This window comes from Aquarana catesbeiana, linkage group LG01 (genome assembly GCF_042186555.1).
Source record: "Aquarana catesbeiana isolate 2022-GZ linkage group LG01, ASM4218655v1, whole genome shotgun sequence".
Taxonomy (NCBI): Eukaryota; Metazoa; Chordata; class Amphibia; order Anura; family Ranidae; genus Aquarana; species Aquarana catesbeiana.
In genome coordinates, this window is record NC_133324.1 from 209,598,068 (window position 1) to 209,614,338 (window position 16,271).

At 39.8% G+C, this 16,271-nt stretch overlaps 1 protein-coding gene across 3 annotated transcripts in view; it reads right to left on the reverse strand.

Annotated features, from left to right (window-relative positions):
- Positions 1-9,410: 9,410 nt before the first annotated feature.
- Positions 9,411-16,271, reverse strand: part of ZNF608 (zinc finger protein 608) — a 113,143-nt gene continuing 106,282 nt past the window's right edge. Inside the window, exons 7-10 of one of the 3 annotated variants that reach the window (XM_073624751.1) lie at positions 15,851-16,026; positions 13,763-13,916; positions 12,665-12,746; positions 9,411-10,419 (exon numbers count right to left, since the gene is read on the reverse strand). In XM_073624751.1, coding sequence (XP_073480852.1) covers positions 10,413-10,419; positions 12,665-12,746; positions 13,763-13,916; positions 15,851-16,026 — 419 coding nt within the window. In that variant the 3' untranslated portion in view covers positions 9,411-10,412. Of the gene's footprint in view, positions 10,420-12,660; positions 12,747-13,762; positions 13,917-15,850; positions 16,027-16,271 lie in introns of those variants that run through there. The other 2 variants (XM_073624770.1, XM_073624762.1) reach the window with 2 other exon arrangements.

Here is a 16,271-nt window from a genome sequence, read left to right on the forward strand (position 1 = left end):
ATATGACAGCCCAGTGCTTACAGCCCGCAGCCTATAAGGTGAAAGGTCAAGCGGATGAAATGTACAGCACATAACCCGACATGTTTCGGAAATTGGTATGTATTATTCCTTCATCAAGGGATTTACAGTTGGGTGATCAAATCTTTATCTGTAATGTAAATTTCACAGTAATAGAGTAGTATCATCATATATACATAAGACTACTGGCAAAAATGTTTTGGTTGTAGCAAAAATGATACAGTTTTAAAAGAACCCACCACGGTATACAATGCAATCTCTTTTTCTCTTTTTCTTTTACCCCCATATATTCTTGTACAGCAGGCTGGCTATAATAATTCTTCTTTTTGTCCACTAGATGGTGCAGTTTGTGGTGTGTGGGCCGTTCGTCTGCTCACGGACACCCGGCGTGTATGCTCCACATGCGCACGGATGATGGGCGGTGCGTTGCTACCTGTCTCCTGTGCCTTTGTGCGTGGAGGAGCTTTTTTTGTGACCCCGCGCCCGTTTTGCTGTGTGCGCGGGGATCCCATGCCCGACGGTGACGTGGCGACGCATGACGTCATTACGCCCCTCGGGGCGTGGCTATGCCGCGCGCCTCACATCAGGGAGACACTCTGAGCTTCACTTACAGCTGCTCTACATGCAGCTGATTTGGTGGAGCAGATGCTGATTGGCTGATGTCAAATCAGCTGTGCTATATGAGATGCAGACACTCCCAGGGCATCTGTCAGTCGTGGAACTGCTGCCCGGAGGTCTACATCTCAGGAGATTATGTGAAAACCAAAAGGTAATTTAACCACTATCTATACTAAAGCATTGGGACATTTTTATCCCATATACTTTTACACTGCAGCTTGGCAGTTGTCTTCCCTAGCTGCTTATGGGCCTAATTTACATGCTCCCTTTATTTACTGTTCTAATTATACAAACCACAATCAGGCGCCTCTTGTGAAAGTGATGCAATGCTCAGTCTCACACCTATAGCTGCCCATCCTACACCTCGTGGACTCCCTAGCAGCCTGGTTCACCTCTGGATTCTATTTTTGCTTTGCCACATTTTGCTTGTCTTTATGAATCTGATCGATGTAAGTATGACTAGTTCTTTTAAAACTGTATCATTTTTGCTACAACCAAAACATTTTGGCCAGTAGTCTCATGTATATGATGATACTACTCTATTACTGTGAAATTTACATTACAGATAAAGATTTACTCACCCAACTGTAAATCCCTTGATGAAGGAATAATACATACCAATTTCCGAAACATGTGGGGTTATGTGCTGTACATTTCATCCGCTTGACCTTTCACCTTATAGGCTGTGGGCTGTAAGCACTGGGCTGTCATATCTATTTTGTACAATTGGATGTGTATATTTTGTATGTACTTGTATTTTGTATAACTGTATTTGTATTGATACTTTTTCTATATATATTTTTTCTATATGTCTAATAAAATTGGCACTTTTGTGCATTTTTACATAAATTACTCTTTATACTTTATATATATATCTTTTGCCAGTAAAATCCCTAAGGGCGACCCCTGTGTACCCACAGTGCACAGTTTTCTCTGTTCCATGTAATTGGAAGAGGGTATGTACCAGAGGCAAGCTATGATTGGCTGGAGGACCTGGTGGCTTGACAGACTAGGGAATACAGGCATGCTGTGCATCTGCTTCTGTGGTTTTCCCTGGTCAGTTTAGAAGAAAGAAGGAAGGTGACATTATCAAGATGGATGTAGGTTCAATAGTCCTGCATTGGATGTGAGGATTTTAAATTCCAATAGTTTTATTAGGTTTTAACAATTACAGAAAAGAAAAAGAAAATGGATGCTTTGATGAGGTTGTACAGAACATACAGTTGGTCTGTTTTAAAGAGACATTAAGTAGTACATAAAAGTTCAAAAATCTTAGGCAAATTTACATAGATACATAACACAGGGCTAGTCAAAATTATTCCAGAAGGAGAGGGGTAAAGAAAAAAAGGGAGGGGGGATGGGAGAAAACAAGAGGGGAGTTAGATAAAGATAGAGAACACCAGCCTAAAGATTATGAGCATTAAACAAAATTTGTCAAATCTATGTTTGTGCCAAACATGTGCCATACGTGCCAAGAGGACCAGTTGGAAATACATTTCTCCATTTGTTTGTTTTTTCTAGCTATCTAAATTTCCATCTCACACTGGGAGTTAAGGTCAGAAACTGTCTTGAATAATGTAGGAGCATCTGTGGTTCTCCATAGTCTGGTAATATTTAGCTTAACAGCTAATAACAGGTGTATCACTATAGATCTGGTGTTTGGGGGAAATTTCTCTAGGCCAATATGCAGCAGCATTAAAGCCAGGTTAGGGGCAATAATTTGGCCTGTGATAGAAGATAACATAACAAATGTTTGTTTCCAAAAGGATGTGAGAGATTTACAGAACCAAAGAGTATGGGCTAGGGAGCCTATGCTGCCACATTGTCTCCAACAGTTGGGAGAGGTATTAGGATATATCTTTGAGAGCTTGTATGGGGTTAAGTACCACCGGTGAAGAGTTTTCTGGTAAGCCTCCCAGTGATTGGAGCAGGGGGAGGCTTTGTAAGTTGCTCTGAATGAACGCTGTCACATAGTAGGTGTACACAATCCATTAACCACTTAAGGACCGCCTAACGCCGATTTACGTCGGCAAGGCGGCACGGGCAGGCAAAATCACGTACATGTACGTGATTTGCCTCTCGCGGGTGGGGGGTCCGATCGGACCCCCCCCCGGTGCCCGAAGCGGTCCCGTTCTGTTCCCCGGCGATCCGAGATGAGGGGGAGGCCATCCGTTCGTGGCCCCCCCCTCGCGATCGCCGCCGGCCAATGGGAACACTCCTTTGCTGCTGTATGCTAAACAGCAGCAAAGGAAATGATGTCATCTCCCCTCGGCTCGGTATTTTCCGTTCCAGCGCCGAGGGGAGAAGACATCAATGTGAGTGCACAACACACTACACACACAGTAGAACATGCCAGGCATACAAAACACCCCGATCCCCCCCCCGATCGCCCCCCGATCCCCCCCCAATCACCCCCCCCCCTGTCACAAACTGACACCAGCAGGTTTTTTTTTTTTTTTTTTTTTTTTTTTTCTGATTACTGCATAGTGTCAGTTTGTGACAGTTACAGTGTTGGGACAGTGAGTATTACCCCCCTTTAGGTCTAGGGTACCCCCCTAACCCCCCCTAATAAAGTTTTAACCCCTTGATCACCCCCTGTCACCAGTGTTGCTAAGCGATCATTTTTCTGATCGCTGTATTAGTGTCGCTGGTGACGCTAGTTAGTGAGGTAAATATTTAGGTTCGCCGTCAGCGTTTTATAGTGACAGGGACCCCCATATACTACCTAATAAATGTTTTAACCCCTTGATTGCCCCCTAGTTAACCCTTTCACCACTGATCACCGTATAACCGTTACGGGTGACGCAGGTTAGTTCGTTTATTTTTTATAGTGTCAGGGCACCCGCCGTTTATTACCTAATAAAGGTTTAGCCCCCTGATCGCCCGGCGGTGATATGCGTCGCCCCAGGCAGCGTCAGATTAGCGCCAGTACCGCTAACACCCACGCACGCAGCATGCGCCTCCCTTAGTGGTATAGTATCTGATCGGATCAATATCTGATCTGATCAGATCTATACTAGCGTCCCCAGCAGTTTAGGGTTCCCAAAAACACAGTGTTAGCGGGATCAGCCCAGATACCCGCTAGCACCTGCGTTTTGCCCCTCCGCCCAGCCCACCCAAGTGCAGTATCGATCGATCACTGTCACTTACAAAACACTAAACGCATAACTGCAGCGTTCGCAGAGTCAGGCCTGATCCCTGCGATCGCTAACAGTTTTTTTGGTAGCATTTTGGTGAACTGGCAAGCAAGCACCAGGCAGCGTCAGGTTAGCGCCAGTACCGCTAACACCCACGCACGCACCGTACACCTCCCTTAGTGGTATAGTATCTGATCGGATCAATATCTGATCCGATCAGATCTATACTAGCGTCCCCAGCAGTTTAGGGTTCCCAAAAACGCAGTGTTAGCGGGATCAGCCCAGATACCTGCTAGCACCTGCGTTGTGCCCCTCCGCCTGGCCCAGCCCAGCCCACCCAAGTGCAGTATCGATCGATCACTGACACTTACAAGGCACTAAACGCATAACTGCAGCGTTCGCAGAGTCAGGCCTGATCCCTGCGATCGCTAACAGTTTTTTTGGTAGCATTTTGGTGAACTAGCAAGCACCGGCCCCAGGCAGCGTCAGGTTAGCGCCAGTACCGCTAACACCCACGCACGCAGCATACGCCTCCTTTAGTGGTATAGTATCTGAACGGATCAATATCTGATCCGATCAGATCAGATCTATACTAGCGTCCCCAGCAGTTTAGGGTTCCCAAAAACGCAGTGTTAGCGGGATCAACCCAGATACCTGCTAGCACCTGCGTTTTTCCCCTCCGCCCGGCCCAGCCCACCCAAGTGCAGTATCGATCGATCACTGTCACTTACAAAACACTAAACGCATAACTGCAGCGTTCGCAGAGTCAGGCCTGATCCCTGCGATCGCTAACAGTTTTTTTGGAAGCTTTTTATTGAACTGGCAAGCACCAGCGGCCTAGTACACCCCGGTCGTAGTCAAACCAGCACTGCAGTAACACTTGGTGACGTGGCGAGTCCCATAAGTGCAGTTCAAGCTGGTGAGGTGGCAAGCACAAGTAGTGTCCCGCTGCCACCAAAAAGACAAACACAGGCCCGTCGTGCCCATAGTGCCCTTCCTGCTGCATTCGCCAATCCTAATTGGGAACCCACCACTTCTGCAGCGCCCGTACTTCCCCCATTCACATCCCCCAACGAAATGCAGTCGGCTGCATGAGAGGCATTTTTATGTGCTCCCGAGTACCCCTACCCAACGAACCCCCCCCAAAAAGATGTTGTGTCTGCAGCAAACGCGGATATAGGCGTGACACCCGCTATTATTGTCCCTTCTGTCCTGACAATCCTGGTCTTTGCATTGGTGAATGTTTTGAACGCTACCATACACTAGTTGAGTATTAGCGTAGGGTACAGCATTGCACAGACTAGGCACACTTTCACAGGGTCTCCCAAGATGCCATCGCATTTTGAGAGACCCGAACCTGGAACCGGTTACAGTTATAAAAGTTAGTTACAAAAAAAGTGTAAAAAAAAAAAAAATATATATAAAATAAAAAAAAATAGTTGTCGTTTTATTGTTCTCTCTCTCTATTCTCTCTCTCTATTGTTCTGCTCTTTTTTTACTGTATTCTATTCTGCAGTGTTTTATTGTTATTGTTATTGTTATTGTTATTATGTTTTATCATGTTTGTTTTTCAGGTATGTAATTATTTATACTTTATTGTTTACTGTGCTTTATTGTTAACCATTTTTTTGTCTTCAGGTACGCCATTCACAACTTTGAGTGGTTATACCAGAATGATGCCTGCAGGTTTAGGTATCATCTTGGTATCATTCTTTTCAGCCAGCGGTCGGCTTTCATGTAAAAGCAATCCTAGCGGCTAATTAGCCTCTAGACTGCCTTTACAAGCCGTGGGAGGGAATGCCCCCCCCCCCCCACCGTCTTCCGTGTTTTTCTCTGGCTCTCCTGTCTCAACAGGGAACCTGAGAATGCAGCCGGTGATTCAGCCAGCTGACCATAGAGCTGATCAGAGACAAGAGTGGCTCCAAACATCTCTATGGCCTAAGAAACCGGAAGCTACGAGCATTTTATGACTTAGATTTCGCCGGATGTAAATAGCGCCATTGGGAAATTGGGGAAGCATTTTATCACACCGATCTTGGTGTGGTCAGATGCTTTGAGGGCAGAGGAGAGATCTAGGGTCTAATAGACCCCAATTTTTTCAAAAAAGAGTACCTGTCACTACCTATTGCTATCATAGGGGATATTTACATTCCCCGAGATAACAATAAAAATGATTTAAAAAAAAAAAAAATGAAAGGAACAGTTTAAAAATAAGATAAAAAAGCAAAAAAATAATAAAGAAAAAAAAAAAAAAAAAAAAAAGCACCCCTGTCGCCCCCTGCTCTTGCGCTAAGGCGAACGCAAGCGGCGGTCTGTCGTCAAACGTAAACAGCAATTGCACCATGCATGTGAGGTATCGCCGCGAAGGTCAGATCGAGGGCAGTAATTTTTGCAGTAGACCTCCTCTGTAGATCTAAAGTGGTAACCTGTAAAGGCTTTTAAAGGCTTTTAAAAATGTATTTATTTTGTTGCCACTGCACGTTTGTGCGCAATTGTAAAGCATGTCATGTTTGGTATCCATGTACTCGGTCTAAGATCATCTTTTTTATTTCATCAAACATTTGGGCAATATAGTGTGTTTTAGTGCATTAAAATTTAAAAAAGTGTGTTTTTTCCCCAAAAAATGCGTTTGAAAAATCGCTGCGCAAATACTGTGTGAAAAAAAAAAATGAAACACCCACCATTTTAATCTGTAGGGCATTTGCTTTAAAAAAATATATAATGTTTGGGGGTTCAAAGTAATTTTCTTGCAAAAAAAAAAAAACTTTTTCATGTAAAAAATAAGTGTCAGAAAGGGCTTTGTCTTCAAGTGGTTAGAAGAGTGGGTGATGTGTGACATAAGCTTCTAAATGTTGTGCATAAAATGCCAGGACAGTTCAAAACCCCCCCAAATGACCCCATTTTGGAAAGTAGACACCCCAAGCTATTTGCTGAGAGGCATGTCGAGTCCATGGAATATTTTATATTGCGACACAAGTTGCGGGAAAGAGACAAATTTTTTTTTTTTTTTTTTTGCACAAAGTTGTCACTAAATGATATATTGCTCAAACATGCCATGGGAATATGTGAAATTACACCCCAAAATACATTCTGCTGCTTCTCCTGAGTACGGGGATACCACATGTGTGAGACTTTTTGGGAGCCTAGCCGTGTACGGGACCCCGAAAACCAAGCACCGCCTTCAGGCTTTCTAAGGGGCGTGAATTTTTGATTTCACTCTTCACTGCCTATCACAGTTTCGGAGGCCATGGAATGCCCAGGTGGCACAAAACCCCCCCAAATGACCCCATTTTGGAAAGTAGACACCCCAAGCTATTTGCTGAGAGGTATAGTGAGTATTTTGCAGACCTCACTTTTTGTCACAAAGTTTTGAAATTTGAAAAAAGAAAAAAAAAAAAAGTTTTTTCTTGTCTTTCTTCATTTTCAAAAACAAATGAGAGCTGCAAAATACTCACCATGCCTCTCAGCAAATAGCTTGGGGTGTCTACTTTCCAAAATGGGGTCATTTGGGGGGGGTTTGTGCCACCTGGGCATTCCATGGCCTCTGAAACGGTGTTAGGCAGTGAAGAGTAAAATCAAAAATTCACGCCCTTAAAAACGCTGAAGGCGGTGATTGGTTTTCGGGGCCCCGTACGCGGCTAGGCTCCCAAAAAGTCCCACACATGTGGTATCCCCATACTCAGGAGAAGCAGCTAAATGTATTTTGGGGTGCAATTCCACATAGGCCCATGGCCTGTGTGAGCAATATATCATTTAGTGACAACTTTGTGCAAAAAAAAAAAAAAAAAAAAAAAAAGTGTCACTTTCCCGCAACTTGTGTCAAAATATAAAATATTCCATGGACTCAATATGCCTCTCAGCAAATAGCTTGGGGTGTCTACTTTCCAAAATGGGGTCATTTGGGGGGGGGTTGTGCCACCTGGGCATTCCATGGCCTCCGAAACTGTGATAGGCAGTGAAGAGTGAAATCAAAAAGTTACACCCTTAGAAATCCTGAAGGCGGTGATTGGTTTTCGGGGTCCCATACGCGGCTAGGCTCCCAAAAAGTCCCACACATGTGGTATCCCCGTACTCAGGAGAAGTAGCTGAATATATTTTGGGGTGCAATTCCACATAGGCCCATGGCCTGTGTGAGCAATATATCATTTAGTGACAACTTTTTGTAAATATTTTTTTTTTTTTTTTTTTTTGTCATTATTCAATCACTTGGGACAAAAAAAATAAATATTCAATGGGTTCAACATGCCTATCAGCAATTTCCTTGGGGTGTCTACTTTCCAAAATGGGGTCATTTGGGGGGGTTTTGTACTGCCCTGCCATTTTAGCACCTCAAGAAATGACATAGGCAGTCATAAACTAAAAGCTGTGTAAATTCCAGAAAATGTACCCTAGTTTGTAGACGCTATAACTTTTGCGCAAACCAATAAATATACGCTTATTGACATTTTTTTTACCAAAGACATGTGGCCGAATACATTTTGGCCTAAATGTATGACTAAAATTGAGTTTATTGGATTTTTTTTATAACAAAAAGTAGAAAATATCATTTTTTTTCAAAATTTTCGGTCTTTTTCCGTTTATAGCGCAAAAAATAAAAACTGCAGAAGTGATCAAATACCATCAAAAGAAAGCTCTATTTGTGGGAAGAAAAGGACGCAAATTTCGTTTGGGTACAGCATTGCATAACCGCGCAATTAGCAGTTAAAGCGACGCAGTGCCAAATTGGAAAAAGACCTCTGGTCCTTAGGCAGCATAATGGTCCGGGGCTCAAGTGGTTAAGCTCCTTCATCCATTTTGTTAGGGAAGTGACCTGCGTATATGGTTGATGGTTGCTTAGGACCTTATAGAAGGATGCAATAATTATTTTGGGATAGGATGGGTGTGTGAAGGAGTTGTATATGGGTTCAGGAATCTTGGTCGTTGGTGGCAGTTTAAAGATGTGGGCTATTCTCATGTAGGTGTAGATGTCTGTGGCTGGGAGGTTAAATTCTTTGCAGTGTCAAACGGTTTTACAATCTTGTCTATCATAAGGTCTGGAAGTGTAATGATGCCATGCGACTGCCAGTGATGCATTGGTAAGTCGGGTATCTGGGTGCTTAAAGTCCTCAGAGGGATTGGAAGTTTGCGGATAGGGAAAGAAGATAAATGTGTTGAGGAAAGTTGTTTACAAGCCTCTAAGGATGCAGTGATGGAGGAAAATGGTGCTAAAAGAGGAGGTAAACCTATTTCGGTTAGAAGGAGGGAATTGACTAGCCCATTATGTAGATAGAGCAAGGTCTCTATAATGGAACATATTTTTTCTGTGATGGGATTTCACCAATATTATATATTGGTCCAGAGCGATGGCATGATAGTAGGTACAGATGCGAGGTAACCCAATACCTCCCTTGCAGTGAGGTCTGGTTAAGGTAGAATTAGCACAATGTGGTGCTTTTGAATCCCATATAAATGTAGAAATTTGCTTTTGTAGTGCTGTAAGGAATAAAACAAGAGGATATTGCATGTATTGCAGAATTTTTTTTTGCCCTGAAATACACTAATAATTTCAGAAGATGGTCATCTAAAGCAGCACCGGTGATTTTCTCATGAAAGTTTTCTAAATGAAATCAAATAACAAAACTACAATGGACAACGCAGTACAAAAACAACTTCTTTAATTCTGATTGCCAAATTATTTAAGGCAGGTATAAAAAGAAAGCGTTCAATATACATTTTACATAAAATAAACTAGATTACAGCATAAAACAAGTAACCAGGCAATGGCATTATATTCTCTCTTCTAAAACTGGATAATTGTAAACATTAAAAAAAGACTGCAGGACTATTCAAGTAATAGAACAATCACAGATGTCTTGTGGTATGCAGGTCTTCAGGTTATTTGTCATTCAAGATTAAAAGAGACATTTTATTATTCACAGATGTTCATTATTTACTCAGATTTATACAGTATGTACAGCAGATTTACTTTTTTTATCTTATACCATGGTACTGGCAACCCCATGCCTTCCATATGTACATTTTCACAATACACAATTACAATAAAACAATTATTACAATAACATTTTACACTGATGCATCTTAACGGGAGCCACCAAAGAGACATCTACATTGTACCAAAGTGTCCTCATTTTACAGCCTGCCTTACAGCCTATGGCCAATATGATTAGTTTCTGCAAGTTTCAGGCACGTGAATACATAACAATATTTACATTATAAGGAAGAAAAATAATCAACAGCCATTTGTAGTAAACACTAGTCAACATGACAGTTACATTTTTTTCTTTTTAAATCGGGTAGTGTGCAGATTAGCAGCAGACTCTATGAGTGTGTGAGCCTGGTTATAGATACAAAAATGTAAAGAATATATATTTATTTATATATATTTGTGTGCATGTTAATATACAAACATAATGCTGCATGTATTGTACTTGCACACAGACATTTATTACAGGAACATATTATTCCACTATTAAAAAAAATAAAAATAAACAAGAATCTGGAATTTACAACAAAAAAATGAAATGACGTGTTTTGCCTCCCATTTAGGCATTCTAGGTAAACACCATGGAACTGATGTCTGTAATTAATCACTCTCCCATGTGATCCAGTCACATGATTTAATGTACATTTTCTATGTATTCATTCCCTGAAAAAGAAAGAAAACAATTAACATTACTATTATTAGTTTTATAATTAGGGTACAAATTTGTTACATACAAGTACACATATGCTGCTCTTTAAAATTGCACTGTACAATGCACACATCCTAATCATGAGGACATGTTCATTTTATTATCACAGAAATGTTATTGTCGGTATACATTCATTTATTTATTTAATACTGAGTGGAAAATCAGAGAGAAAGATGGAACATACATTTCTAACAGTCTCATGGGTGCCCTTTGAATTGTTATCAAACAAGCTTGATTTCATGGTTGGAAAAATTCCCATTATACATCCAATGAAATTTATCCTGCTGGGTCTTGTAAACCCAAGTTGCATAATTCTAAGGTGTACAGGGTTGACCAGCAAAAGGGGTTTGAAAAATGATCAACGATGACTTGCATAAATCTACCATTTAATTCCTATACTTTGTTTTTCAGATTCCATGTACAACTATTATTGTGGGTGTGCTTTAGGTTATCTAAATATGTGTCTCTTTATTAATTTGTTTATTGTTTTATGTGCTGACAGTAATCCTTACAGAAGCAAGCACAAAAATGTAACTGCTCTGCAGATTAAATAGTAATTGTCACTTTCATATTAATCTAGGACTAAGCAGCACAAAAACTTTCAATGAAACTTTTGCTTTTCTGTGATTAAAGCCAAACATAGGGTGCTTATAAACCTGAGATGGCAGCTGCCCAATTCAGCTTTCTTTGACTAGATTAGGTGACAATCTCCTGCCTGTGGGTGGTCCCTGAGGCTGCTGGCTCCTGCCTGTGGGTGGCCCCTGAGGCTGCTGGCTGGCCACTATCATTTAGGATCTAGTGATTAGACAAGTTTACCATCGTATTACCTTCTGTTAGTAAAAAATGGTGGGCTCATTGGAGCACTATTTCTAAGCTGTGCTGTGCTTACAGCTTGCGCATGGCACAATATCTGTGATCACAGTGACATAAGCACAGATCAGACAAAAAGATCAGAGCCAATCAGTGTGCCTCTGTACCTCAACCAATCACAGATATCACAAGTGTAAATACTTCTTACATTTACAAACTCTCTCCCCATTCACAATGGAGAAAGGGAAGGATGAAGGATTATAGGAAGGAATGAACTGGCAGCAGATTTTAGGTGTGTGTGTGTAGGGGGAGGGAGGAGAGATTAAAATGTCACGGACCACCAAACAGTTTTTTTTTTAAAGGCACTGACCACTAAAGTTGGGGGAAGGGTTGGGGGGGTTATAATGCCACTGACCATTTTATAACAAAATGTAGACAAAATTTTTTATTTTAGTTGATCTTTATTACCTTTATATGATAACAAAAAAATGTGGTTAATAATTACCACAAAAGTAAAAGCATTACCTGTTTAAAAAATGATGTGCAGTTCATTTGGGTAATCTACCAGCTAGTACTCAAGTGGTTAAAATACAATAACTACCCCAATTTCCACAGTTTCCCCCGATTAGCTGGCAAAAGGCCCTACTTACAGCTCTGTCTCTTGCTTATAATATTAATATTAAAATTACTGGTAAGGTTACAAGTTAATATAGAATTCTTAAATATTCTGATGTGGATTTGCCAAAGGGTAGTGGGATCATGCTTAAGTTTGGAGTAACAACATAAGAAATTCCTAAAATGTATTGGCACCTTTGCTAGTGCTGTTACACTTATATTTTACTTTCTCCTATAACCAACCCCAAACAAGTCCTATACTCACCTGTCCTCGATCCAGTAAGATATTGCCATGAAACTGTGAAACCACCTGTCAAAATCTGCCTGTCTATGGATGCACAGTAACCTTTTATTGATTCCTAGGGAAACTCTGTGCTCCAGCATAGTACAAACTATTAATAGAATTGAATGGAGGGTTTCACTAGTTTATAAAGCTTTATTCAAGTGGACATGATTTTTTAAACCTATAGCATTAATTCTTTAATGCCTATGACTCCTCAATATGAATGTTTCAACAAAATTATCTCAACTTATATGACATAAATGTCTTTCTACTACCTTTTTTTGCTATTATTTTATTTACAATACATGTACTGTATATACATAATGGAAAACATGCCATTGTACTGTTTTGTTTTTTATTTGCTTGTGTTATAAAGTATTAGGGCTCCATGATGATTAAAATTTGCGATACTGAAAAGTTCCACTCAAATTTCTAAATGCATGTATAGATATTAATAGATACAATGCCATTGACTAAGATACTCTATTTACCTTCTTTGTGTAGGAAACATACCGGATGCAGATGCCTGAGCAGCCACCTGTTGAGTGGCAACAAGGGTAGCAGAGGTCAACCCTAGAGGAAAAGCCCCGTGTGAGTACATTCACTTGAATGCAGTGCACATGCATCACAAACTCCCTCCCCCTAACTTTTCACAAATAAAACAGTCGCACCATTACAAATATAAGACAATGAATTTCAATTTGGCTGGTGGACTGAGAAAATAATTCACACAATCACTATGCTTTCTACTAGACAATCTTCACTCCCATACTACTCCCATAACATTATTATATTTTTTCTTAACCCATAGAGTGGACTTATTCAGTATATTTATACATATATGTATTTTATCTTTCACACCCTGAAATTAATAATGAAACCTATCAGTATGCATACAGATCAGAACATATTACTCTGAAGTTTAAACAGTTTATTTTAAATACACGAATAACAAAAAATGCATGAAATCTATTCTTTTTCAATTTTATAAAGATGGTAAGGTTAGACAAGACTTTACATCCAATTGCTCTGAACAAAGTCATCTATATACAACGAAGTGTAAAATTAACAGTATTTTATGCTAGTTTGTGACCTTGCTGTATTGTCTATTATGCCATAATGTGTATTAAAGAACATACAAGCTCATTCTGCACTGTTCAAAGTCTACAGTGCATACTTGCTAATTTTGCTTTCATGGGTAGTATGTATACAGCATTGGTGGGATTCTTTGTGAACAAAGGAAGGCATAGCTAAATTGCATCCTAAAACAATAAATACCACACGCTCTTGATAATGTGATACAGATGCTGCTGGATGTCCCAAAGTCATTAAACTGGCAATTTACTTGGCTTGTGCACTGCTGCTGACATGCATACAAATTATTAGACTTCATATATATTATGCTTTTCTTTTTGACTAAAAACAGTCTTTTGGAATTCAACAAAGATCACAACAGTACTAGATACTTATTAAACACTGTGCTAAACTTGAAATCATACCAAGAACAGAAGCATCATAAAGTTAACAAGCCATAAAATAGAATTAATGATGATGAAGGATCAAAGATTTAAGATAAAAGAGGTACTAACCTTGAAATGGGTCATACTGTCCAGGTATGAGAGGATATCCCATCCCAACATGTGTGTGATGATGCGTATGAAGATGTCGTTGGCTAAAAGGTGAATGTCGCTCTCTCTCCCTTTCTGTTTCTCGTTCACGCTCAGTTGAAGCTTTTTCTGCCAGCTGTGTAGCAGACACAATGGATTATACAGTGTATATTTTCCAATATACCTCCTGCATAGAGTCTTAAGCTTTAGAATACTAACTAAACACAACACAGATGCTAGCACAAAACTAAAAAAATAATTAGGCACAGTATTCAGACAGTGTGTTCTCTCCTATTCCTGATCAGAGACCCAAAATGGTATGTGGTTTTAGAAAGTATGTTGTGGCACACAGACAATCAGAGTATCATATATTTTCTAAAAAAAAAAAATCCCAAAAACATGATGTCCAAATGAAATAACATGTAATGCAATAGCTAAATCAAAATGTTTATATTAAAGTGTGAACTTTATTACAGATTTATTTATTACGGTTTAACAGGTAATAATTTTAAAGTGAACTTGTGTTTTGAAGGGCTAAGTTATAGATTCACTTTAATAATGGCCACATCAGCTGCTTTTATTTAACTTTACTCTTCCACACCTATATTTAACCCCTTGCCGACCTCCTCGCATATGAGTATGACAGCAGAGCGCCTCTCCTGTGCTGGAACATATACCTAGTACATGATCCGGCACCTCTGGGTAGTGGAGGGCGCGTGCAGCATGGCTGTGCTGTGATTAGACACAGCACAAGCCGTTCAGTGGGTGCTGGCTGATGGATGTCCCCTGGCACTCGCTGATCGGTGAGGAGACACAGAACTGAGCTCTGCTTATGTTAACAAGGCACAGCTCTGTTTGGTCATGCCAGGATGTGGTGGATTTTGTTTCCCTGAAAAGCAGGCAATAAAATCCAGCACATCCCTTAGTAAAAACTGCACACAATAAACACAAAAACACTGGTTAGACACACATTTAACTGTTTGATCACCCCGGATGTTTAACCCCTTCCCAGCCAGTGTCATTAGTACATTGACAGTGCATATTTATAGCACTGATCACTGTATTAGTGTCACTGGTTCCCACAAAGTGCCAAAACAGTTAGTGTCAGATTGCCCGCCGCAATATTGCAGTCCCGCTATAAGTCACTGATTGCCACCATTACTAGTAAAAGAAAGATAAATAAATAAAACCATAGTTGTAGACCATATAATGTTTGCACAAACCAATTAATATACACTTATTGGGATTTTTACCAAAAATATGTAGCAGAATACATATTGGCCTAAATTTATGAATAATTTAGATTTTTACATTTTTTTTAGATATTTTTTATAGCAGAAAGTAAAAAAAATAATATATATATATATATATATATATATATATATATATATATATATATATATATATATATATATATATATATATAAAAATTTTTTTTTTTTTTTTCAAAATTGTTGGTCATGTTTTGCTTATAGTGCAAAAAATAAAAATAAAACCCAGTGGTCATCAAAGAGCACCAAAAGAAAACTCTATTTGTAGGGGGAAATTATATAAATTTCAGTTATGTACAGTATTGCATGACCACGCAATTATCAGAAAAAATAACAGTGACAAAAAACAAAAAATGGCCTAGTCATGAAGGGGGGGAGGTAAATCTTCTGGAAAGCAAGTGGACATCAGCAGCTTTTATATAACTTTGCTCTTCTATACCTATATTTAATCATCAAGAGTAAAAAAAAAAAACTGGGAATGACAGGTATGTGGGAGCATGTAACAGTATCCTACAGCCCATGTGAAAACACTGGTGCTTGGCAAATGGTCCTTTAGCAGCCGTATCTGTTACATGGTGGTAGGGAGAGAGCCCTAACCCCTGTGTGAGTTCTAGATTAACTATACAGGGATAACTTTCTTCTCATTTATGGCTGCCAAATGGAGTGGCAAAATACTTTAGCATTGTTATAATAATGAACATGGAGAATAGGTTCAAATAAAAATAGTTTTAAACATAACATTAAAACAAATAGGAAAGGCAGCTGGGTTTTAAAAAAACACAGATGATATGACACTTACAGCGGGAGACTTGGTGCGGTACTGATTGGCATGCTGCTGCAGCAAGTCCAATGCTTTTGATTCAGATGATGGTTTTGAGCCCATACTAGGACTGGTGCTGGCTTTCTCAGGTTCTTCTCTTCCTGAAACTTTTCCATAAACGGAGTAGTGAGGAAAGCCTGGGGAAAGATAAGCCCCTATGACAAATAGAAAGAAATATTTTTACAGTGGTTAAGGTTTCATTTGCTTTTAAATATTAGAGTATTACTTTTTGCCAGAAATTACAATGCTTGTTCTAACATCTTGAAGGAGTGAATACAGCTGCAAATTATAGATAGATAGATAGATAGATAGATAGATAGATAGATAGATAGATAGATAGATAGATAGATAGATTGTGAGAGTGAGAGCCCCTGTCTCAGTGAAAATGAGTGAAAAATGG